Raw genomic sequence first — 26,953 nt, forward strand, 5'->3', positions numbered from 1 at the left:
ACGTAATAGAAAAAGAGTTAGATGAAATGACCACTGCCCTTTTCAATGAAATCCTTTAAGAGCTACAATGCAGTGACCTTTATATGGTCACAAATGCAGAGGCTTCAAACACTAACCTGACGGACCAGGCGAAAGGCATTCGGTACTTTCCCAGTTTACTGCAAAACTGCTTGTTAGATTTTAAAATCTTCTGCACAATCTGATTGGGATGAAAAATAGGAGAAGGTGAACAAAGAGAGATGTTAAGAAGAAGCCACAGTAAACATTCTCATAATGGGATGTGATGGGCACTAAATTGTGTTTGACGTAGACAGAGAAGTGAAGTAAATCAGATGCTGTTAAACACAGTCAGTCTGGCAGCAAGTTCAATGTCTGCTAATTCACTTGGCCATTTAAACATGGGCCACATGGAGCGCTGCCAGTGAGGGGGAGAGCCAGGAAATGCCTTGGACAGAATCACGGGAAAACCTCCTTTCTGAACTAGATGGCAGTCAGCAATGAAGACAAATTCTGTCCTTACAGGAAAACCACTTTGGAAATGTTCACCATAAATGCTTGGCTGGATGTAGACAATAAGAAGCCTAACAGCACTTTCTTGACCCATTATCAGTACAGTACTCACTTTTCTATGAAACATGGCTCTGTATTGTTACAATTGATTATAACAGTTTAAAACCACTTGCAACAAAGAAAGAACTGAATGACTTTCTGACCTTGGTAGAGTCTGTGTTCTTGATATAAGGCTCAGTCCCACAGGTGATATTTCCCATCAGCACCTTTTCCACCCGTGCCACCATCACTATATCCGTGTGGGGGTTTGTGACTGAGAAAATAGCCTTCAAGGGTAACATTGCAGGCAGTCAGTCTAAATACTGAAGATATTTGCTCAACCGTATCTAAGGGGAATATTGTGGAGGTGACAACCTTTTACCTGCTTAGGATAGCAAAGCCAGTGCTCCAAATCCAGGCTGGGGTGACAATCATCTGCTTTCTTCTCAGCAGCAGAGCACAAGCCATTCTCCTGACTTCCAAGCACCACACGAGAATCCGCCATCCCGTTGGTGCAGCAACCGAGCATCTGACGCACCGTCTCGTGGTTCAGGTCCACGTGGAAGTCAGAGGAGACTTTTCTCCCTTCTCGGACATCCAGCAAAGCCAGCGACACGAAGAAGGGTTCAATCTAGAGGTTTCGGTAGAATAATCGATCATCAACTTTGAGAAGCACCTGCTTTGCTAAGGAAAGTCATAGATCCTACATCTATTGTCATCACGAGAAAGGGTGGTAACACTTGGAAGTTTTATACATAAAGGCTAACATTACACTGTCTTTATAATGACATGACACCTGTCATTAGCAATAGCATTAACGTTAGCATTAGCTGTCATTAAGTGTCGTTTGTTACCCTAACCCTTTGTTATTTTAACCCCTAACCTTAACCACATAAAATCTGATTTACTTTACAGGATTCAAACTCACAAAGATAAATACATATGAGAAATGTAGTTAGTACTTAGTAAAATTAAATACTGCTGATACATTTTTAGTGATAAATTAAACATCTTTAAATGTTTTTTTCAGTAAAACATTGTGACATATTTTTATATGTTGCAGATCTGGTGTATCAGTAGTATGTTAAATACAATATGATATATAAGATATATTTTTTTAAAATAAAAGCAAGGTGGATTTTCAATAAAATGTAATGAAAAAGAAACAATTGCGTAAATAAAGTGAAAAATAAAGTGTTTCATGTTGAAACCTCAACATTTCCTACTTTTTCAAGTAACTACTAGCCTTCTTTATTATCTTACCCTCTAATTAAAGTGAAACCGTGAAAATGTAGAATTTAAGAAGTGCTTTTCTAACTGGTTTTCTACCCTTAGGATTATACAGTACTTATGAAGTAGCTCACAGTTTCAGAAAGGTTGGTGACCCCTGCCCTAACCCTAACACACATAACCCAAAAAATTCCAACATTGCTCCTAAGGTGTCATAATTTAGAGAACGACACTTAATGACAACATAATGTCAGCCTTCTGTATAAAACATCAAGTAAAGTGTTACCAAAAGGGTTTTAAATGTTACCTTACAACTATGCTTTGGAGAAGAAAAAATGGCAAAATTCCAACTTAAACAATAAGCCTGGTTTAAGCAAAAACCAACTCTTTATCCTCACATTGGTGACAGGTCCAGTGTCATTCTCATTGACACAGGCCTGCATCATGAGATTCAGGGATCGACACGTGAGCATAAACCTTTTGCCCAGCTTTTCCTCAAACGGACGCACGGACGTGTCTCCACTCAGTGAATGTTCAGTCCGTGGGCTCCTCAAAACCTTTAACGAAAGAAAACCAATTCACTTTGCTTTTGTTTATTGCTAGTATAAAAACTCTTATCTTAAGCCAAACCTTACATTGATATTATAAAACAAAGTGAAACATTCAAACACTTACAGGGGTGTCAGGATCAAGAGAAAAGAGATTGAGTCGTTCTTCTCTTCGGGCAGAGCGAACTCCTTCATCTGTCTCAGAAATGTACTGGGGAAAGGGAATATGGCAGGAAAACTCAGATTCACAGGCACAACTCAAAAAAGTTTTTTGGAGCTAGTGGTATAAACAACATCTAGGCCAGGGATATTAAACCCAGGTCCTCGAGGGCCACAGTCCTACTTATTTTCAAGGTCTTCCTGCTCCAACTCACAAAAGTAGTTCATTATAAAGAAGAGCGGGTCAAAAAGTGTCATTAAAATCAGATTGAAAATTTTTAAAATAAACTGGTTTGTGGCCCACAAAGACCCAGTTAAACTAGACAATGAAACATTGATCCATCTATTTCTGAGATTTTGAATTTTGGCTCTGCCTTTGAAAGTATCCTCCAGAGTTATGAGTCATTTATTTATACATTTTAAAAAGCCTATTGTCTCGCAAGCATTCATTTTTTGTCGAAGTAGTGGGGAAATTCAATTTAATTCAGTTTGTTCAGATGAGCTCCTTTTTTAAGTGTATTGCAGACCCAGCTGACCTCAATGCAATGTCCAAAGTTTAATTGCAAACATTATATTTTGATTATTAGCATTTTTGTACTTTTTTGTCACTAAAGCACGCAAACATTATCATTCCCCAAGGGATTCAACTGAGATCAGAATGCCAGTCTAACCCTTTTGCGTTTCTTTGCATGCAGCTTACAATCCAATTCTCAACGTACTGTTTAGAATTACCATAAATCCATACAGGGTTTGTGGACAAGTGATAATTATGAAGCTCATTTTCAGTTTCTTAATGTTCAATAACAGCATTGTTTGTGTAGCCAACCTTTGCCAGCTCTGGATTGATGCCATTCTCCGTCGTTTCTTCATTTTCATGCAAACATCCGTCACTCAGCGACATGTCGAACACATCTGGAAAGAGAACAAACATCACTAGGACTGCTGAAAGGGTGCGTGATGAATGGACTATGACGGCTTTCATTAAGTGGATAGGAAAATGTATCTAATGTAAATCAGTCGATGTACTGTATATCAACCAGCAAATACATTTGAACTAAATATGTGGTGTTTATGGATAATAAGGTATGTGCAGACATATAACCCACATGTTGTGTGGAGCTAAATAAGACGGGCTTATTATTCCCCCGCACCTTGATTTAGAGGCCTACTAAAGAACCACAGAGCCGTAACAGCTGTAAGGATTACATCATTATTCAATTTTGAATACTCTATCAGTTTTCTAAAGTTGAACAGCAGGCAGTGAGCCAGTGCCTAATCTCTTACAGAGCTGGCACTAAAGGTCAGCAATAACTCCATTTAGAGTGCTAGAAACAGGGGAAGTTCTAAGTCCTTGGCCAGGTTTTATTTCCTGTTAGGGACGTTATAGGGAAAGCCTCCACCCAACTGAAATCCCCCATTAAGGTCATGGGATGATCGAAAAACAGATGACGTCAGAAAGGCTACGAAGAAAAGATTGTATTTCTCCAGAGCACTGAGTTACATTTAAAAAGCACTGTGATAAATCTGGTGATAGATAACGTCTCTGCCTCTCACATGTGTCAAACTCAAGGCCCGGGGGCCAAATCCAGCCCTTTAGAACATCTAGTTTGTATCATTGTGTAAATTACATCAAAAATTCAGTTTTAGATATCGCAGTCCCTCCAAATACACATGAATATTACTTCATACATTTCCCATGCTTATGTGACAGTCAATTTTTAATCTCAAATTGATGAAAAACAGTAAATATTTTCAAAATCCTGCAAATTTCCTCAAATAATTCTACTACAATAAATAGCAATTGTTCATAATAACAAGGAAGCATAAGTGAATTTATGGTTAAAGTTGATATCTGGAGTTTCTGAGAAATCTATGTTTATGTATGATTATTTTGAAATACGAAAAAATACCTAACTAGTGTTTTACTATGGTCTACTGCCAGTGGTCATTCATATACATTAATGTAAATAAGTCCCTCCTTCGTCCTATAGACCCCAATACAAATGGAAACAAGTGCCGTGATCGCCCAGCCAATAGGCTTTGACTTCCTGTTTTTGAGACTGTCAATCAAAGTGAATGCGGAACTGTGCACGGAAACAAGGCCGCGCTTCACAACAGCAAACAGGTAAATATGATTTTGGCTCTTACTGTACCTGACCCATAGACCTATATCAATGCGACCCGATGAGACCTTGTTATGTCCGCGATGCGCTTGCAGAAAAGTAGAGGCGTGGCTTCTCTTAGATTGGCAAAGGCAGGGAAGGAAGTGGAGCAATTTAGGGCGGGACATCTAGATGTTTCGCAGAAACTCCGGGTAGCAGCTTTAATGTCACTTAATGCTTGGATATTGTCGGTCTCTTATATACTTTGTGTAATTTATACGTGGAAGTGCAAACTAGGGCCCATTAATGTTAAAATTGCCCCTTTTTCCTAAAATCAGTGGCCCACTTGAAATCAAACTGGTCTGTAATTGGACCCTGAGCTAATAAGAGTTTAACACCCCTGATCTATAGAATATGTTCTTCTATTTTGGTCACTGTACTGAAACTATTAAAAAAATCCAAAGTTTAAATGAACGGCAGGTCTTTCCGTTTTCTTTGTGTGTGGACAAAAATGACATATTATCACCCTGCCGATGCTCTGTGAGATCCAGACTCTTCCGATCTGGGGCGGGTCCGTCAGGAGGACTGATCTGCAGGATACGCGTCAACGTGCTGATCCACTCCTCCATGTCCTGTTCATTCTCTGCAGCCAGCACAAAGTACGTCACCTCGTTCATCTTCAGCTCAAACGCATGTTTCCTTAGGCGATTATTCTGAGGAGATGAATAGAGGAACAGAATTGGAAACAAAAACATAGTGATAATTCATCTTTGAAAAAAAAAATCATTCAAAAACCCACCAGTACCACACCAGTGCACGAGTCGAGGAATATGCATCCCTTGGGTTCTTTTGAGATCTTCTCATCTTTGTAGAAGTTCATGATGTAGGAGTTATCTGTTAGCTGAGTAAGCTGAAAATACCTCCTCTTGAATGACTGCACACATAAAAATACAGTACAGAAAATTGAGGTGAACAGTAAAAAACAGGAATAGATGCATGTGCTTATCAACTGATCAACACGTTGGCTCACCCTAACAGTGATGCTATTGTTGACTGTGCTGTTAAAGTTGCCTTTGTACAGCCAGCCAGAGCGAAACACACCAATCCCTCCCCCTCCTCCACTTCCTCCTCCTCCTCCTCTAGACGAAGACAGCGAGGTGGTATCCTGTCAACAAACATTTACAGATCCATCAGCTTTCCATTCATCAATGATCAATAGAGGAGGCTTTCTAGACAATTTTCTCGCCTCTCTGAAAAAAAAGGTCATTTGTCAGCCATTTTATACTTACAAACAATGGAATACTGACCTGTGATGAACCAAGTACAGTTGCAAAGTATCTTTTAACGGCTTTTACAACACCAATAAAGTGATTTGAACACGAGCTCTCCGATGTAAGCCGTATGTGATGCAATTGTTCTAAAAAGCATTTGACACATAAAGGGGCATTACTGACCTCATCCTTGTCCATATCCTCATGATCGATCTCAAAAGAATGGGATGGCAGCTTCTCTGCTTTGTACAGTTTCCTGCAAAAATGTAAAAAAAAAAAAAAATGTTGAAAGAAGAAACTAAATACATGCTAAGGCTGGGTAATTGGATGGATAGACGGATGGATGGATAAATGGAAAACTACACAGAAATTGCCACATGTTGTTTGTGTTCCAATGGCGGACACTGCTCCATCGCTCTCTGTCAGGAGTCAACAATAGGTAGCCCTTACTTGATCCCACTCTGCTGACTTCACAGGCAGGCTACTCTTTGTGTGAGAGGCATGGGATAAAATGTTGCTGTGTTTGTGCTGTAAGCTGCAGACAGCGAGGCTGCAGTTTGAGGAGGATAACACAGAAAGCTAAAAGTCACAAAGCAAAGCCGTAAATGCAACCGAACAAAAATCTCAACTGGCCAATGTTTAAGAGAGTTACGGTGATTGTTGAAGTAGAAATGTTAACACCAACTTAACAAATGCAGACTACTGCCCTGTGAGAGCTGCATATAATGAGTGGCTGTAGATCACTATTGGTAGTCAGGGTATTCCTCACCAATAGAGTGGGACGATATATTGAGTTCACAATACGATATTATAGACCAGAGATGAACAACTTTTCTCTCAGTGGGGGCCACAAAAATGTGATAATCTGATCCGTGGGCCACATTATTAACATACATGTGTCAGGTTCTGTTTTAGTTGAAGTTTTCTTTAGCCCTTCTGTTTTGCTTTCTGTGAGTCTTTGTTTATTGTGTTTTTAATTCTGGTTTTATGTTTTAACTCTTGTCTTGGTGTTCCCAGGTCTTCCTGCTCGTGTCTCCTCCTTCCAGTGGTGTCATGTTTTGCACTCAGGTGTGGCTCGTTCCCAGTTAAGTCTCCCTCACTATTTAGCTGAGTGTTTACTTTGGACACAGAATGATGGCTGGTTCATTGTTGATGTTACCCTGTGTGTTTTATCTGCTGCTTCCTGTTTTGCTTGTGCCTTTTTTCAGATTTAGTTTTTTGTTAGTTTCTGCTATTAAACATGGACTGGTTTTATGAACACTACACCTGCCTGCTGCCTCAATTGCTTCCGGTGCTACCACCACCGCCACCACACCCCTCCCATTGTGGCATGTCAACAATATTACAAGAATTAACCAATTTTAGCAATTCACACATGGAAGGAGAAAATGTTTTACGCAGTCTTTCATCTTTTGTGTATTTTCTCTCATTTTCCGTATTTCTGTTGCCAATTTTAGTATCTTGTAAATTCTTTTTGTGTATTTTTGTTGTACAAGGGTGACCAATACTTGTCCTCAAGAGCCCCTATCCAGCATGTTTTAGATGTTTTCCTCTTCCAACACACCTGATTCAAATGATTAACTCACCATCAAGCTCTGCAGAAGCCTGGTAACAATCCTGGTCATTTCGATCAGAGGGGTATTCCATAAAGCGGGTTATGTTCTTCTCTGAGTATGTTACCCTGGCAACACTGTCCGTGAACTAAACCTGGTCGCTGGCAGGTTTTATCAAAGAAACCCAGGGTTTCTACCTGGCTCCGCCCACCTGAACACCATTTCTTAACACTTTAATGAACCTTAACACTCTTCTCTGAAACACATTAGTAACATCACACACCACAGACGTGCTCACATCATTACTAATGTTGTGTTGCTTTACGTTTTTTTTTTTTTTGTGCAAACGGTAGTTTTCTTTATAACGTTGTGGATACAAAGCATTAAGTGAAAGTCACTGAGAGGTTGATCTGCATTAAAACATCTACTGACGTCTGTAGTAAAGTTCACTGAATACAAACCTGTGGATAATGTAAAGGAGGAGATGACAATTTAAATGAATCCACTTTTAAGGCTCGATTGTTGTTTTATATTGTTATATAGTTAAATCTGTAGATCACGCATCTTTGAAGGTATGATGGCGCAGTGAATTGTTGGGAGAGATGACTCGCGGTTTTGCGTCCCGCTTCAGTGTTTTTTTTATGACATTTTTAGGACGTCGAGATGACTCTGGCGACAATATTACATTAAAAATCAATATGATTGATTCAATATCAAGCGGCTGTCACTGTCTTTATATCCAGTGTAATGGGAGGGCCCTCTATGCAGCCATCCTTTGCTGCTGCTGCTCATATTATTCCCCGCTCGTCACGTCACTGAAGCAATAAAGTGATGAAGCGACCAAAAAGTGTGACAAATTTACGGATGATTTAAGCCACTATAGTCACTGAAGACTGAACGCACCTTTAGAACAGGCTCATATTCCTGAAACACCGGCTTATTTCACCCATTAGGGTGAATAAATCACTCTCTTCCGTTTGGTTGTCATGGTAGCTCGAGTAAATCTCTGATCCATTGATGATGGCTTTTTATCACACGTAAGTAACCCAAGGTTTACATACTCAGGGTTGATTGACCCACTTCATACCAGCTGTAATGGAATCAGATATCCAGAGTTTCCCATCGCTGGGTATGTTGACCCAGAGTTTATGGATAAACTCTCCTTTATGGAATACCCCTCAGGTGTGTTGGAAGAGGGAAACATCTAAAACAAGCTGGATAGTGGCTCTTGAGGACCAGGATTGGGCACCCCTGGTCTAGAGTGATCTTGTGTGTTGTTCTGTGTATCTTTAGAGTCTTTTTGTGTTTGTTTTGGGAATAGCACCAAATTAAACTGAGGGCCAACAGTTGCCTTTGTCTGGGATGGACAATATAGGGCTTATCTAAGATCTCTGCTGAATGCTGGAGAGGTGAATGGAAGGCTGGCTTCTGGCACGTGATTAAATAATGTGAAAATGTTTTACAAATGGCTCGTTTTTGGAGCTGTGTGCTCCCACATTCTGTATGTAGAGAACAGGTCGCTGAGTTGTGCGTTACATTACAGCAGTGTCAGACATGCTTTACGGCAGAAATAAACCAGTACGTACATGTAGCAGCGCTTGAAGCTGCTTGCCATGTTCATAGTTGTGTGCAGAACGAGTGGCAAGTAAATAAAGCTGAGTTATTAAAGAAACTGGCCTTGGATCATTCTACATGTGTGCACACTGATTTGAATAGTGTCAGACATCGATTTCAACTGGTTTGGGACGTATTCTGTCGGGCTCGGGCCAGGTTGGGCCTAATTTTTGCGGCCAGATTACAGCTCTAATGGGGTCACAGTCACATACGATACAATATTTTCGTTAAGACCAAAAACAAATTGTGACTTTAACTCTGGATGTACTTACTCTTGGTATGACATTTGAAACTCAATAGGAATAAAACAAATAAAAAACAAACCAGAATAAACGGGTGTGTACTTGATTGCGTAGATTCTTTTTAATACAAACGCACACCCCCCCCTCGCGATACCACTCGTACCCTTGACGACACATCTTGTGATGTTTTAACATCGCAATATCTTGCTGCACAATACATCATCCCACCTTTATTCACCAACTCCGTGCAAGTTAGCATGTACATTAGTTTGCTTCAAGATCAGTTATTCCAGTAGTATAAAATAATATTGAATATATAAGATCTATTAGTAGAGACTCTTCACTTTATGGTCTCAGTTTAAAGTGAGTGTCATTTTAAAGGTCGTGTGAACTCAGGGAAAGAATACAGCGGACACACATGGGACAGAGCGGGGACATTCCTGTGGCTGAGATCAGTGAGTGCTGGGTTCCTCTAGGTCAGTCTCTCTGGGAACAACAAAACTCTTGATGACTGACAGACTGCAAGATTTAAATAAATGCCTGTATAATTGAACAGAAGTCTGAAGGGATGACTGACATTCAAAATAAGGAAACGATAGTTTGGAAAATCAATAATCACAAGTCTTCCTCACTCAACACCAGCCACCATCTTAGCCTTGCTAAAGACCTTCCACCTTCCATTCATAAATAACACTTATTCTCTATTTTAGCAGGTACTTAAGGGACTGAGTGGCCAGATGGAAAAATGCAGCACATCATCATTCAAGTGGGAAAGCCAAACAAAACCAAATTCTTAAGAAGAGTAATACAGTGGTGTCAAACATGGTCTGTGAGCCAAAAGTGCAACATCAAAAGTTTGAATCATCCGGTAGGGTAGAGAACTTTGATTCATTTGTGAAGAACAATAATATTCCAATGTTACAGATTACTGGGCTTGACCTTGTATATAAATCTATTACACACAATGTTTTTTAAATGACTTCAGGCTGTTCCTTGTATGTGGAATGAATGTAAAACAATATACTTTCGTAAATGTCTTAACATGTACTTATTGGTCAAACCCAAAAAGAAGAAAACATTTGCCTTAAAACACACATTTTTGCTCAAAAAAAGCAGAGGCCTATGTTTTTTTTTTTTTTTTTTTAATTTTTGTGGGGGTGGGGGGTTGATTATTGTTTTCTTTTCTTTTCTTTTTTCTTTTTTCAATTCTTTTTATTAAAGGTTTTGAACATTTTAACTGAACAACAAACAAGCAATATTATTAATAATAATAATCAAATTAAAAAATAATAATAATAATAATAATAAAAAATAAATGAATAAAAAAAAAATTATATATATATAAAAATTAAATTAATTAAAAAAAAAGAGGGGGGGTGTTTTCTTTTCTTTTCTTACTGTAAAGTGCAACTCCATACGACTCTACATGTGTCTTACCTTGGAAGGAGGCGATAGTCTCCAGCGTAGTCGTCATACTTAAACTGGACCACATTTAACTCAGCGTTATAATACCTACAGGCCTGGAGTAGAAAAGGATCATTAGAATTAATTATTGATGAAATAAAACGTTATATCTCCATTATTCAAACCTGTGGTGAATGGACATGTACAGGCTATTATTTTGGAATTATTTAACATACTGTACTAAAATTAGGCTGAGACCCCAGGGAATCGACAAAGATATTTTTACTCTTCTGAACATCCCATGTCACGCATGTCGAGAAAGTCACACAGACTTTCAGGGTTTCACATCCTGCCTGATTGTTGACAGAAAATTTGCTCTGCAAATGTTTTACTGTACACCTTACCATATGAGTAGTTGCACAGTGCATCTTACCTGCCTGACCAGCAGACATTCCGCCTGAAGCTCCGCCCCCTCAGGAACTGTTGAATCGAGAGTTCGTCTCTCCTGAGGCACTGTGGATACCTGAACGCAGGAACAGTTACCTTAACCAAAACTTTACCAAGATAAGAAAAATACATGCAGTATATCTGCCATAAGAATGGAGGACTATGGTCCATAGGTCTTTAAAGTTTACAATCAATAATCCTTTAAATGACCTTTCAGTAAGATGGTATACATCCACAGGTCTCCCATCTTTATTTGACAAACAGTAGAAGGGAGTTCATTTAAGTTTATAATACAGGATTATATAGATTAGATAGTTTTCAATTTTTTTGTTCTGGGGTTTTGCCACATATTGTTCAAGCCTCATTTTGATTTTGTCAATCTTTCAGGCTTGGATTGAACTCTGATCAGTCCACTACATGTATAGTATGTGTATCTGTGACATTTCTATGTTATTTTCCTCTGCACTGTGAGTTCATCCACCCCTCTGTCTATAGTGGGAAGGCATGGTGTTACTGTAGTTGCTTAGTGTTGGATCATCTCCAACTAAGTATTTCTTCTTTAGCCCTGCTTATGGACCCTTACTGGGATCTATACAGGCATAGCATTGTTAAAAATGGTGAGGGAATGAATTGTTTTACATCTTAATACAAACAGGTTGATGCTAGAATTTAGCGCAAAGAACAGTCAAGAAAACAAAGTCCTGGAAGTAAATACTATGGTTGACTTAACCTTATAAAACAACATCTGATGGATGATATTGGAGGAAATCAAAATAAAATCCTATGAAATTAATGCCATTCATGTTTTTTTAATCAATACTGTCAACATTTTTGTTTTTTGTTAATGTCAATTCTATAAGAAGTTTTTCATGTGTTCCACAAATGAGAAAATCAACATCTTTTGACAAACATTGAAAGAAAAATGCTAATATTCTTCAGATATTGAAATACATACTATTCACACACACACACACACACACACCCTCAAAGGCTGAATATGGGCTTCAGATTTTGAAGACAACCACAGGTTGTAATATGAATAGTAGAGGTAGTAAGATCAGAACTACAGTTTATTGGTCTACAGGCAACTAAATCTATTGTCCAGAAGAAGCATTCAAGCCATTTAAAAACAGTAGTTGTGAATCTGTAGCAATGAATTAACACCGTAATGAAGGTTCATATGAGCAAGAAGCTAAAGCGAGCCAAAGACAATAAATTACCTCCCTAATGAAACAACCACAGTGCTCATAATGAGTGATTAGTGTGAACAAATGTGCCACGTCAGGGTGTAAAGGTGCCACACACTGCATTTGAAACATCCATTTTTTCCGCTTGTTCCTGTTCTTCAGGGTCACGTGGATGTGCCGGTTAGGGCTGCAACTAACAACTATTCTCATAGTCGACTAGTCATCGATTATTGAAACGATTCATCCACTAATCGGATGACAAATCATACATTTATTTGCTCTATGTTGCTACAATCTTTTAAATTTGGCTCGGGGCAAATTATGACAAATAAAAAAAATAAATAAATAAACAGGTTCTTTACAAACACAAAATAAATTGAATGCATCAACACTAGAATCTGCTTCAGTAATAGCATTTACACATCAAAAAGTTTGTGCATATGGGTCATGCCATTAGTGTTATTGTACGTCATTAATTTATTTCCTCATTAACAAAGAAATAATTTTCTAAAAAAAAATAAAAAGCACATGAAAAGCAAAAATAACTACATTAGTGTTTTTACTGTTTAATATAAACCCCTCTTGCTGAATCTAGTTTAGTTTTTATGTAATGCATTACATAAAAATATGGTTGATAAATATCTCTCTGATTACTATACATAAACCAGATCAAACTTGATAATTTAATAATTCAGGTGTAATAATCACAATAGTTTAATTACTGTCTAATGGGACCAGCTTTGTCTGTGAACACGTGAAATATAATTAAATATATTGCGTTTCACAAGCTGGGACGAATGAATAGTGACATTATTTATGTTTTTATGCTAATATTTATTTCACACAACGTGTGACATGTTAGCTTTTATCCTTCCATAAAAGTGTTAAATCTGACCATAAACAAATCGATGACTCGCTGAGGTTTGATGACAGTAAGCTGTGTAGTTTTTATTTGGTCTATTCCTCTAATGCAATGGTTAGCGTTAGCTCTTAGCCCAGTCTGATGTGTCAGTGTGTTAGCTTAGCATGCTTAAGTAGAGCACCGTCACCGTGTTTGTGGGAACTTTGGGTGGATCCGATGGAGGAACTTAAACTGGTTCACTTTGTTGGGTGTGTGTCAGGTCTAAACTAAGAAGCGGTGCGTGATGTATCGCTGCTCGTCACAGCTTCAGGTAGACTGTGACATGTGTGAGCGACGTCGACAGCGCTGAGCTCCTGGTAAGAGGGACTTATTCTTACCAGTGGGAATGTTTTTGACGATATAACTCCCGCTAATCACGTCTGTAACGTGCATACAGCTCTGAGCACAGATATATAGAAGGTGAGATGAGTCACTCCTCAAGAAAAACAATGTTCTGTTTCGTCCACAGCTTCAAAAAGACGGCGAAGACGTAACCGACAATTGTCGACAAATGTCAACTAATCGTTGCACCCTTACTGCCGGTGCCTAATCTTCGGCTCACACTGGGCACTAGGTGGGGGTACACCCTGGACAGGGCGCCAGTCGCATTTAAAACATCCAGCGTCGAATTATCTTCAGTAAATCAGCAGCCTGGACACAGGGCAAGGACTTGGTATTTTCCATGAGAAGCTGCAACTGAATTATTTCTGGTGGACGTTAAGGCAGATGCAAAGGGATTGTATCTCAAAATGTGTTTTAACACAACAGGAACCCTGAGCTGGGTCGCTCAGAAACAGGATGCCTCAGCAGAGGGTTGGAGAATGGTTTGGGATTATGTTAGAGTTAAAACAATTCCAGGTCAGAGCCCTGAGGGCAAAACTCCAAAGTGTAGTTTGTGATGACATCGCTAAATTCATCACTACAATCATTACATCGCCGGTTTCCTGTGCAACCGGCGATGTAATCAAACAAAAGAATGAGCAGCTGCCGACATGTTTCCTTATCTCCACCGATCAGCAGTGACTATTATTATTTGTGCATCGGTCACATTTAATACAATTCTTTCATTGTCTCGTTGGCTTTGCTGCCGATGTTAAACGGCACGACAGTGAGTCGGTAAAAAATGCAATCACTGGTTCTTGTTTTTAGTACTTTGTATAAATTACATTACATTAAAGGATACCTGTAGTGAAAATGTGTATAGCAAAAAATGCGTTCAATGTATTACCGATAAACTAAATATGAGCACCTTTTAATAAGAAAAAAACACATTAAAAGGACTTTTCAGAAGGATTTTATACCTTCTGGCATAAACTATGAAGAGCCGCCATTTTGACGCACTTTTGTTGAACGGCCCGGCCTTTTTACTTTACATAAGTGGTGCATTGTGGGAGGTAGAGGCATAATAGGTCTGTTTACATTGTGGGAAGTGTAGTTTTTTTGTTGGCACCCGTGTGTGACCTCTCCTTCAGTGATAAAATTGCAGCATCCAGGTTGTATGTTAGGAGAGGATTAAATGTCACCTTTCAATGTTTTTAGTGTGTACCCCGTACCAATATTATGGAGCGAACATCTGGATTACTCTGACTTAGTGTCGTTATGTGGCTCAGAGATGCATAGGAAATGTTTCTGTGGGGTAAACCAACGGAACACTGTTGCCTAGCAATAGCTAACAGGAATCATAATAGTGCGTCATTTCTTGTCCATAATGGCGACTGTTCATAGTTTATGCCCCAAGGCAAAGGTGGACTGACCATCTGGCATAGCGGGCATCGTGGGCCGGTCCGGCCGGGTCGGTCCACTACTTTTTTTTTTGACGAGTGAGTGGAGGCAGATTTGTTAACAGGTGGCCAAAAATGGTCCAAAAGTGGCAAAAATATGGAAAGAAAAGAGTGAGAAGTGACTAAAATGGGCCAAAAGCAGTAAAGTGTGGCCAAAAAAATGAGGAAACAGGTGGTATGAAATGGCAAAGAGTAGCTTAAATGAGCAAAATATGGCAAACAATAGTGAAATAGGGCAAAAATGTGGAACAAAATGAAGGGGAAAAATGAAACAAATTCTATTTATTGGGCAAAAAGTAGCTTATTTGGAAGAAAAATTAGAGAAAGGACAAAAATTGGATAAAAGTGTCAAAAATGGACAAAAATTGGATAAAAGTGTCAAAAATGGACAAAAATAGGAATAAAAGGGTCTGAAAAGGGATTAAAATTGGACAAAGGACGTTGCAAAATGGCCAAAGGAAATAGGTAAAATGAGGTTAGTAATGTTCCCCTTTTAAGGTTTTCTGGGGGAATAATAATTAAAATTAGGACATAAAGAGCCACACATTGAGCATCACTGACTCAATAATGGCTTCTACATGGCGTCCTCTGATAATGAAGTGGGCTGGTCTGGACAGAAAATGCCATTTTTGTTCCAGTCCACCCCTGCCTCAAGGTATAAAATCATTCTAAAAAAGTATTGTGTTTATTGGTGACACATTAAACACATTTTTTGTTATATACATTTTCACTACAGGTACCCTTTAAATTAAATAACGTCATTTTTGTCGGTCAAAGGTGTGTTTTTAAAAGTTTCAAATGTGCCTCATACCTTCTTGACATGGCAACTGTCAAACCCGACAAATATCCATCACTGAACAATGATCAGACCAACTTCTGGGAAAAAGGACGTGGAACCTGCTTAGCACTCTGCTATGTATCCACGACCACAAACCACATGAGAAGACCTTTGAATGTGTGTGCAGTTTGCAGAGTTTGACCATCACATCCTTTTGAAATGAAAAACACACTGACCACGAAATCATTGTCAGGGAAGAGGAGCAGGTCTCCCAGAGGGTCTTCCTTCAGCTCATCGCCCAGTTCCGAGATGACGGCTTCATAGTCAAGAGGATCGATCAGTTTGGGCTTCTCTTGCTGCAAAGACACAGACACACGTTTGGATGAAAGCATATCAACTTAATGGCACTACTTGTATAAATAAGGGCTATAAATGAATAAATAATATGTTTAATAGGAAACGCAACGATACAAAATATTAAAAATGTTTGTATTGTTCATAACATGCCGATATACATTATGAAAGCATTGCAAAGTAATAAGGCAAATAATATGACATTCTCTTGACTTTACCCTAATCCTAATCCGGACAAAAAAATAAGACTGCTTTGACCTGATATGACATAATAAAACTATGACTTATTCAAATAAATAAACTCTAAGTATAGGGCTGAACGATTTTGAAAAATAATCTAATTGCGTTTTTTTTTCCCCTCAATATTGCGATTTAATATGCGATTATTTTTTCAAGGGCATCTTGTCATGTATTTTTCAATGAACACAAGCAATGAAATCAATCTGTTTCATAAAAAAAAAAAAAAAAACAATTTCAGATTTATTTAAACTTTAATAAAATATCAAATATAAATTTTACAGCACAGATTACAACAACAAAGCAAACAGATTTACCTTTTTTTCAACATATCTAACTAACTTCACGTTTCATGAAACATGTAAACATGTGGACTGCACTTCTTAAACACTCTCTGAACTTAACAGGACAGTACAAGACAGGACAGGAAAAAAAAAAATAAAAAAAAATTGCAGCCTTTGCGATTAGAAAATTGCGTTTTATGATATTGAGATAATATCGCACGTGTAATTAATCGTTCAGCCCTAACTTTGAGACTACTAAGACTCAGACCAAATGGAAACAAAGGCAGGTTAATTAAATATTTAGACATTAAAACCAACAGGACTCATTTTGTCCTTTCAGGGAGTCATTTCAAGTTAGGGGCAAGTCAGTGTCAAAGGGAAAAACATAATGATAAAAAGGGAAATAATCTCTGTCAAGGAAGTAAAAACATACCAATAATCATTTTGAACTCATATGACGGAGGATAGACTGAAACTCAAAAGTTTATATCTAAAATAATAAATAAATAAAAATATGAAATAATCACAAGACTAAAACAAAGGCTTAATTTGAAATTTTGTTGCGACACTAACTAAATTAAATAATTTCCCTAGTAATTTTATAAGCTTTTTTTTTCCCTTTTCTTTTAGTTGCTCTTAGGTCCAACCCTGAGCTAATAAACTCTGATAAGAAGACCTGCACTAAAATAACAATAAATAAATGAACAAGATTATTTCCAAAGGATTATAAGGACTATTGATTAAGATCTGCCACTAAATTGTTGTTTAACATGACATGACAACATTAGGAACTAAAAAAGTTGCAGAGGAAGTGAGCATTTAGAGCCTAAGAGGAAATAAAAAATGTGGTTTTATTTGATCTATGATCATACAACACGGTAAATGTTCTTTCCTTCAACATAAAGCACACAAGAGCAAAATGTGGCGACGTTTTTAGCAGAGTAAAGACTAAGACCTGTTTAGAAAGGCCTTTGATACATAGTTCTGTGGCACTTGTTTTAAATGTGAAATCAAAGCGTCATGAACCGTGTGCTACAGAGTGAAATTTATTTTAAGTTTTTTTTTTTAATATTTGCTGCATTTAAAAAAAAAAAATGGGTAGCATAGTTATTTGAGTATGCCATAGAATGGTACTATGTGCTTCAAAAAAACATGATACCCCCCCTTTAAGACCCGAGCTGCAGCGTTCTGAACCATCTGTAGCTGTTTGATGCTCTTTTGGGGGATTCCTGTCAGAAGACCATTACAACAGTTCAGTCTGCTGGAGATAAAAGCATGGACCAGTTTCTCCTGATCTTGCTGAGTCATTAAACCTTTCACTCTGGAGATGTTCTTTAGGTGGTAGAAGGCTGTTCTTGATCTGACTGCTGAATGTCAGATCTGAGTCAATCAGAACACCAAGGTTTTGGACTTTTTAGCTTTTAGAGATCGTGACTCAAGATACTTGCTGACAGCTGTAATCTTTTCCTTGTTACCAAAGACACACCTCCATCTTGTCATGATTTAGTTGAAGGAAGTTTTCACTCATCCAGAAGTTTACTTTTTCTAAGCATTCACACAACACCTCAATGGGACCATGGTCATCTGGGTTCAGTGATAGATATAGTTGTGTGTCATCTGCGTAGCTCTGATAATCAACCTTACAGCCTAAAAAGGACGACAGTAGCCACTGCACACAGTGAAAAAGTCTGTCCTCCGAATAAAAACTAGAATCTGTAGAAAAGAGTTTTATCTTTTTCCAATCAGGCTTTCTATCAACTCTCAAACACTCCTACTGTTTTGTACAGTAATTCATAGCTGTTCTGTGTGTGTGACAAACTCCAACTGTTTTACAGTCAGAGTCAATGATATTTTACTGCTTTTACTCAGAGTGTAGCAGCAGAAGCAGCATAACGAGAGCTGACTGTGGTCGGGAAGGCAGAGGAAGTAAGAATATTTGGTTTGGTTCACGCGCATCACGTATGCAGACACAAGCTTTCCCCCACCTCAACTTCTCCAACTGTCAGCTCAGACCTCATGGCAAGAATGCATACCTAAGATCTACAATTTGTAACACATAACGTGCCTGGCCCTTAATTTTCCTCTTGCCATGCACTTTTAATGTAAACTCAATGGCATTTCACAAGTCAGCTGATACACAGGCTTTTACAGCCTTTGTTTCAGTGAAATTCAGCTTATACATTAATCATCAACAGTTTCCAATAAAAGGATTGGTAATATTATAATGAATTTCTAACTACAATTGTATGTAGTTGTTAATCACAACAAAGTGAAAAGAAAAAGTTTAGACCCTGGAATTAAAAAAAAAAGTCTATCTAATCTAATTTCTAGCTTTGTTTTGAAGTCTGTAAACATTGCGACAATCACATTAAAAATGTACATTTATTGTTTTCAATGATATATTGCCGGTTTTAACTCTGCTGAGGTCACACAGCATATCTGCATTGCGTCAGGCACACTCCCATGTGTCTTAGATCAGTGGTTCTCAATTGGTCCCTGCAACCCAATTCATTAAATCGTGACCCACGACCAACCAAATTTTATCTTATTAATCCATATAATCTTTTTTTTTTAACATAAATCTATATATTTGCCTATGCAACAGGCCTGTCAAAAGCAAAGTTTCTTTCAAAATAAAAGACAAGTCCAACCCAACATGAGACATTAAGTATTTATTTATTTTTGACAGCTGTCCGCGACCCACCCAGTACAGGTCCGCCACCCACTTTTGGGTCCCAAACCACCAGTTAAGAATCACTGTGTTAGATAAATGCCACAAACCCATCCAATTTTAAGATTTTAAATACAAACATCTGAAGAATTCAACTTATTATTTGTTTTAAACTTGAACGACAGATTTAACTCTTATAATCGTGTACCATAACACTTCAGGCAGTGAAAGTTCATGATGTAACAATAACTGTAAAGGCTGAAACATGTCTGGTGTTTTATCCACTAAAACAAGCACAAAGAGACACACAGACACGTACAATACTCAGCTGATCAAAGGCAGATCGCACTCGCGTTCGCTTTTTCCTCCTGAAGGTGATTTTGCTCCTCAAGCTCATTGCCATGCGAAAGGCAGCAATAGTCAGATGAAAGTGGAAAAATGACAAAACAAACGATGTAGACACGCGATATTAAAGCAGAACTAAATCTGAATGGGGTTATGAATATGCGCCAGCACACGTGGATGAAGAGGAAGTTGATAGTGTTCGAAACAGACGCAAGCACACGCACGCACGCACACCCACACACACAGCACAGCAAACACAAAATCTACAGACAGATTCTGCAGTTTCTACACGTAACATTCAAATATGATAAGGGAATTATCAGCCACACAATAAATGTATGTTTACATTGTCTTTCTATTGAAAGTTGACAGAGTAATTTATAAAACCATTTTTCCTGTCAACACTAACATGCACAAGTCAACAAAGTGTTGCAAAATAACATGAAAAACCTCAAACTTCTTACTGTCTCTCGTGTGCAGGGTATTATATAGATCAAATTTACCATGTTTGGTAAGAAGTCTTCTTTATCTGCACCTGCTTATCCTGTACAGCAGCACCTGTGTCAAACTCAAGGCCTAGGGGCCAAATCTGGCCCTTTAGAGCATCAAATTCGGCCCGCTCTAGAAAGTAAAAATTATAGCAAAAACATGAAACATTTTGTAAATGACCAACTGATTCAGTTGTAGATATCTCAGCCCCTCCAAATTCAAAAGTTCAATTAAACTCAAATTAAAAGCACATTTTCCTCTAATTATTCCATGAAATGTCCAATTCCCAAAATCAGGGTAATTTAAGTGAAGTTCTTGCAAGGACAGATATACTCATAGTTTATCATTTATACGTAGAAGTGCAAACAAAAGCACATTAATGTTGATTTTTTTACTTTTTCCAACCAAAAATCTGTGGCCAACTTAAAGCTTATATCCGGAGTTTGTGAGAATTCTATGTTTATGTATCATTCTTTTGAAATGCGAAAAAATACCTAACTCGTCTTTTACTACAATGGTCTACTGCTGGTGGTCATTCATATACAGTATGTACGTTAATGTATATAAGTCCCTCCTTCGTCCTATCGACCCCTATACAAATGAAAATGATCGCCGAGTGCGCCAAGGCAATAGGCTTCAACGTCTTGGAGCGAGGACTGTCAATCAAAGTGAATACGCGTGCTGTGTAAACTGTGGACGGAAACGAGGCCTCTCTCAAACAGGTTTCACTCTGAGCAGCAAAGCATCATGGAGGAGCGCGCCAAAATTCCAAAGTTACCCATTCCATAATTGCCAACATATAAAGCTTCTACTAAAAGACAAAAGAAAAGTCCGGATACAAAGCTTGTGGATAAACGTCTTTGTGACTGCAACAGAATTTATTTCGGAGCTGCTTTTCAAAGATGGAGGGACTTGGTGCTTTTAAAAGGATTTCAAAAGGACCAGAATTTAGCGACATTTCTCATTGACAGGTAATAAACATGTTTTAATCAAAAGTTATTGCACTCCAACAATGAATGTGTAGTTTTTGTTATGCGACTTTGTTATGTTTCGCAATGCGCATGCACAAACATAGATGCGTTGCTTCTGGTAGATTGGCAGAGGCAGGGGAGGAAGTAGAGCTGTTGAGGGCGGGACATCGAGACGTTGTCAGAAACTCCAGATAGCAACTTTAAGGTCAGACTGATCCGTATTTGGCCCCTGAACTAAAATGAATCTGACACCCCAGCTGTAAAGGGTTTCGCTTAGCCCATTTAAGATGACTTGGGTCACACCTGAGACAGGACTCTAGTCTGTCTCAGAGTTATCCTGTACAATAATCACAGCTACTACTTGAAAAATGTATATTTATTTACAGGTCTCTAAGAGTATACTACTTCTTCAGATAATGCAGGACAGAGAACAAACAACAGATTCATATCTTGTCAAACCAATGAAATTGTAACAATGTATTTTGCAGGATATTGATGTCGTACTAAACAGCAGGATGCAGCAGTCCTTGGAGAATAGCATTAACTAATGTTTTTACTACGTTTATTACTTTTTCATAGAAAAACAGGAAAGCTGAATGTCTCACTGCACAGGAGGCCACAGCTACATATTCTATGTCTGTTTGCTTTATGCAAGAGTGACTCATAATAGGAAGATACATTTTGTTGTCTTGCTTTGTAAGAAAAGTGAAAATGAAAGCAATAAATTAAAGAGAAAAGGAGGGTTATTAAATAACAGCAGTAATCTTTCATCTTTACATAGAGCCAAAAGTATTGAGATACTGCTCCTGATAAATGAATTCAAGTGTTCCACTTCCTATCACTTTTATGGTCACACATAAATATAATATCAAGCTCTCAGACATGCAGACTGTTTTCAAAACCTTTATGAGAGGAGAAGCCGCTCTCAGGAGTTCAGTGACGTTGAGTTGCCACCTGTGCAATAAGTTCACTGAAAAAAAAACTATTTCATTAAAGCTGCTATCCGGAGTTTCTGAGAAACGTCGAGATGTCCCGCCCTAAACAGCTCCACTTCCTCCCACAGCCTCTACCAATCTACCAGAAGTCACGCCACTTTTCTGCACGCGCAATTGCGGAACATAACACGGTCGAATCGGGTCACATTGATATAGGTCTATGGGTCAGGTAAGAGCCAAAATCATATTTACTTGTTTGCTGTTGTGACACGCGCGGCCTTGTTTCGGTGCACGGTTCCACATTCACTTTGATTGACAGTCTCAAAAACTGGAAGTCAAAGCCTATTGGCTGGGCAATCATGGCACTTGTTTCCGTTTGTATAGGGGTCTGTAGGATGAGGGAGGGATTTATATACATTAATGTATATGAATGACCACCGGCAGTAGACCATAGTAAAAGACTAGTTAGATAATTTTTCATATTTCAAAAGAATCATACATAAACAGATTTCTCAGAAACTCTGGATATCAGCTTTAAGGATGCTGTGGCATACATTGGCTATTGAAATCCTATATTAACCTTTACATTTTTTGTAGCTTTCAAATAAGCTTGAAAAAGTCTTAATGGAATGAGTTACCTTACATCACCAAATGCAGTGTACCCCGTTGGATGCAGTGAAGTAAGTCCCACTTTATTCTGAAATCACCAGTCACACTTCCCTATCTGGTAGTCCGATGGACAAGTCTGGCTTTATGGGTGTGCATAAACCAAGGTGTTTTTGAGCACCTAAATTGGTTTCGAACTCACACCAAAGTAGTTCTGTCACACTAGTGTATGTGTGCATGCATGCATGTGTGTAAACCTGACTAAAGTTAACTGTTTTTGGAAATACTCAATTAGTGATGAACGAGCTTTTTAGTAAAGTTCTTTTATAATCTCCCATTTAGTGTTGGTTAAGGCTGGGCTGTGCTAACCTTGCCTGCAAGATGGATTCTCCTGGTGTTCACAAACACCAGAATCCATCTTGTACTGTTCCCGCCTTTGCCTTTCGAAACCGAACTGAAACGGTTCGAACCAATCATGAGGCAGTGTTGTGGTTTAGGGCGGGATATCCAGGTGTGACAAAGGCGGAAGCGCCAAAGCAAAACAGAAAGATGTCGACGCAGGAGGATGAACGCGTGGAAGCTGCTATTAACTCAGTTTTAGAAGAATCCATTTCATTTTTGAAATAGCAACAACGAGAGGCGCTTTGTGCATTTTTGGACGGTAAAGATGGCAAAGCGGAGCCTTGTTGTTGTTGTAGCAGCGTCTCTGCTGTGCATGCCGATGGCAACATCATCATTTGTTATTGTGTGATTGGCTAAAACAAATCATGGTGGACAGGCGCTTCGCCCAATCAGCTTCAAGCATTCTGTTATGTCTCTCCCTGGTTCCAAAAGGATTCTTCAGACACAGACCCAGATCGATGTGGAGAACTCAAGTTAGAGGGAGGGCTACACATCAATCTGGCTCTTGCCAGGTTAGGGTTGTGCTTGACCTTTACAAAAAAAACTCTTAATGCTTTAGCCTTTGGGCAAGTCCATGCTTTCTATAGCATGATGCATTCATCTGTTCTTCTTCTCTTCTAACACAACAGAGGCCAAATGCACAAGAAAAGGAATGAGTGAGTGTGGTGTGGAGGAACTAACTTTAGTCTGGTCCAAATGATATCTGATCTCACAATGCACTTTTGGAGAACTAATTATAAAGACAGACAAATCCCTAAATCTCTGCATAGATTGTCCATGTTCTGTTTTTTGGTATACCTGTATGTAAATTCAAACAAAAGAGCAGAAATATCAGTTCTGTTTTTGTGTAAGTTATTGTTACAACAATGCTAAGATAAAACTTGACACCATCAAGCTCCCCTTTCTTCTCCTTGACCTTTATTAATTTGTTTTAAGGGTACTCTGCTTTACCCTTGTTCAAAATGATTGAAAAGCAGGTTTGAATAACCTAATTTGGCCTGTTTGGATAATCAACTGTCTGATGAAGAAACCATCTGCCCTGGGTGTTCCTTTCCATGCTCCCTGAGGCTCAAGTGCTCCATAAACCTTCTAAATATAAGCTGGTAAAGAAGAGTCTAAATAAAGCATTCGTCTTCCGTATTTTTACTTTTATTAAATCGAATATTATTAATAGATGTTTTAAGTTTGATATCTGACACTGTGTAAAATAACTCTGTATAGGAGTGCACTCTGTAATTAATGTCTGAAGCAGTAAGTGCCAATAGTTGCATCCACCTCCTCTTCCTTCACATCTTTCTTCTCCTCTTTACCAGCTGCCATTCCTTCCATCCATCCCTCTGTCCTCCCATTAAACACTCTAAGCAACATAGCCTGTTCTCACTCTGCTTAGCATTCATTTCAACTAATCTACTTTATCTTAGTGGACTGATAAGTTGGTGATGTAGTAAAGCGTCCAGTACACAAAACGAGAACTACACTAGAGGTGCCATGCTTGGTTTTCTCAACCTTAAGGCAAAGGCGAGGCAAAGGTATTTGTATAGCGCAATAGGGGTACACATACCCCTAGGGGTACAGGAGCACATTGCAGGGGGTACTCAGAAGGATTTAATAATAATTGGGAAATGTTTTTAGGCTTTTTTTGGACATATTCACCAAAAACTAACAGTACTATTGCTCAATAAAAATTTTCTTGTGATGTATTCATTTTACATCGGAGGCCGCATTTACTTACTATTTAAAGCTAGGGTACTTGATTTATTTTCTAAAAAAAAATATTATTAGCATCATATAGTATATGATAGTATCGTAAAAGTAATAATATGTATGTCTGCGAGCTGTCTGTGCCTTATGATGAAGTATTTTAGTTAATAAAACCCCGGAAGACAAAATCTTGGCGGTCATCCCCTCCAGCTCCAATCACAAGATTTAGAGAAAGGAGGGTTGAGCAGAGCCCACGAAGGAGCCTCCTCATTGGCTGCCGCGATACATAGTGAAGCACGTGCACGGTGCAAACTTGTTTTCAACTTTGGACTAACTTTGGACACGCAAGTGGGATAGCGCATTTTATACATAAAGTAATTCAATGTGCTTTACATTGTTAAAAAGTGCAACAGGAAACAGTTTAAAAATCAATAATAACATTAAAATCAGCAGCAAAAACATTTAAAATCAACAGTGACAACTTTAAATCAACAATATGATTCAAAGTCTCAATCATACGCAGTAGAACAAAATAACGCCTTTAACTTAGATTTGAAAATGTTCCTATTGGATGTCGACTTCAGCTGTGCCAGCAGTTTGTTCCACTTCTTTGCAGCATAACAACTAAAAGCAGCATCACCATGCTTGCTGTGAACTCTGGGCTCCACTATCTGACCTGTGTCCATAGATCTGAGAGACCTGCTGGCGCTGGGCGATATTTATCGAGATTCAAGATATATCGAGTTTTCTATTTTGGCGATACCGAAATTTATCTATATTGATATATATATTTTTATAGCTTATTTTGTATCAAAATACTTGTTTTAGGAGTCGCTGCTTTCACTACTTCTCAGAACAGCAGGAAAAGTCCAGTTAGATGGATTTCTGATTTCAGTTGATTTCAAATTATCGAGATTTATATCGTATATCGCCATTTTGAGAAAAAAATATAGAGATATGAGTTTTGGACCATATCGCCCAGCCCTAGTTCATACCTGACTAACATCTGACTGATGTATTCTGGACCAAACCCATTCACAGGTTTATAAACCATAAACTGGACTAATGTGCTTTGACCTCTTTTCGTTCTGAACCAGCTGTAGCTGTTTAATGCTCTTTGGGGGGGAATCCTGTCAGACGACCATTACAATAGTCCAGTTAACAGTAACTAATTAAGACAAAACAATGGAAGAAGTGGTAGAAATGAGCTGAGTTTGTCCAGCTGTAGCACGCACGCACACACACACACACAAACACTCGGGATGGGGGAGGATGAAAACAGATAAACATGCACATGTAGCAAAGAAACAATGGACGTCACATCCCACATGCAAGCTGGATTGTGTCCGTTTTAAGTACACAATCATAGCCTGATCATCATGGTGGATGAGGATGAATGGGATGCAAGTCCAACAGAAATAGAGAATGAGCGTAACATGGGGAGAACTGATTGATAGTTGCTAAAGAGAGAAATCAGGAGAAAGCCAGCTGCTGGGACAGCAGCTCAGACAGAAGCCATCTGCTTTACATCGACAGTGCTATTAGACACATTGTAACTCACAGGGAATCAGACTTCTTAGAAAAGTCACAGTGAAAAGAAGTGTCTCTTTAATATTTGGTGGTCCCCATTCTGTCTTCTATACACGCTGTGCTGTGCACACATCTTGTTGATGTTTGAGTCACCACTGAAGAAGACAGAAGAGTTTAATATCAAAGAGGACAGAGAGAGAACAAGGAGAGACGTTGGGATACAAAGCCTTCCTTAATCATCACATAAGAGGAAATGTAGTATAGCTCTTTAGAACAAACCAATAGTGTTTTAGCTACACATATAGGATGAAAACATTAAACCATCCAGTATGCACACCATATCCTGACAAACGATGTAAGCAAGGTCTATCCTATATAGAAGAAGAAGAAGAAGAAGAAGAAGAAGAAGAAGAAGAAGAAGAAGAAGAAGAAGAAGAAGAAGAAGAAGAAGAAGAAGAAGAAGAAGAAGAAGAAGAAGAAGAAGAAATGTTCAATTTCACTAAAGCCAATTTAAAAGTATTACCGCTAATAACAATTCTGAGGTGAATGTATTTGAGCTGTGAGAGAAAACTTAAATAAATGAAGAAAACTGTCTTAGATGGAATGCCAAATCACAACAAGTCACTTTGGTGCTCTAGTTGTCCATGTCCACCATTTATACC

At 38.5% G+C, this 26,953-nt stretch overlaps 1 protein-coding gene across 11 annotated transcripts in view; it reads right to left on the reverse strand.

Moving 5' to 3' along the window:
• dock10 (dedicator of cytokinesis 10) overlaps positions 1-26,953 on the reverse strand; it is a 78,561-nt gene that overhangs the window by 28,807 nt on the left and 22,801 nt on the right. For 10 of the 11 annotated variants that reach the window (XR_003675327.1, XM_028463799.1, XM_028463795.1 and 7 more), the window contains exons 2-14: positions 16,003-16,122; positions 11,106-11,195; positions 10,706-10,788; positions 6,043-6,115; positions 5,619-5,753; positions 5,388-5,522; positions 5,115-5,301; positions 3,313-3,398; positions 2,455-2,538; positions 2,178-2,336; positions 932-1,180; positions 714-836; positions 117-199 (exon numbers count right to left, since the gene is read on the reverse strand). Coding sequence is in view for 10 of the 11 variants with exons in the window: in XM_028463799.1 (XP_028319600.1) it covers positions 117-199; positions 714-836; positions 932-1,180; positions 2,178-2,336; positions 2,455-2,538; positions 3,313-3,398; positions 5,115-5,301; positions 5,388-5,522; positions 5,619-5,753; positions 6,043-6,115; positions 10,706-10,788; positions 11,106-11,195; positions 16,003-16,122 (1,607 nt within the window). In the remaining variant the exon portion in view is untranslated. Of the gene's footprint in view, positions 1-116; positions 200-713; positions 837-931; positions 1,181-2,177; positions 2,337-2,454; positions 2,539-3,312; positions 3,399-5,114; positions 5,302-5,387; positions 5,523-5,618; positions 5,754-6,042; positions 6,116-10,705; positions 10,789-11,105; positions 11,196-16,002; positions 16,123-19,631; positions 19,788-26,953 lie in introns of those variants that run through there. The other variant, XM_028463796.1, reaches the window with a different exon arrangement.

The sequence above is a fragment of the Gouania willdenowi genome, chromosome 13 (genome assembly GCF_900634775.1).
Source record: "Gouania willdenowi chromosome 13, fGouWil2.1, whole genome shotgun sequence".
NCBI lineage: Eukaryota > Metazoa > Chordata > Actinopteri > Blenniiformes > Gobiesocidae > Gouania > Gouania willdenowi.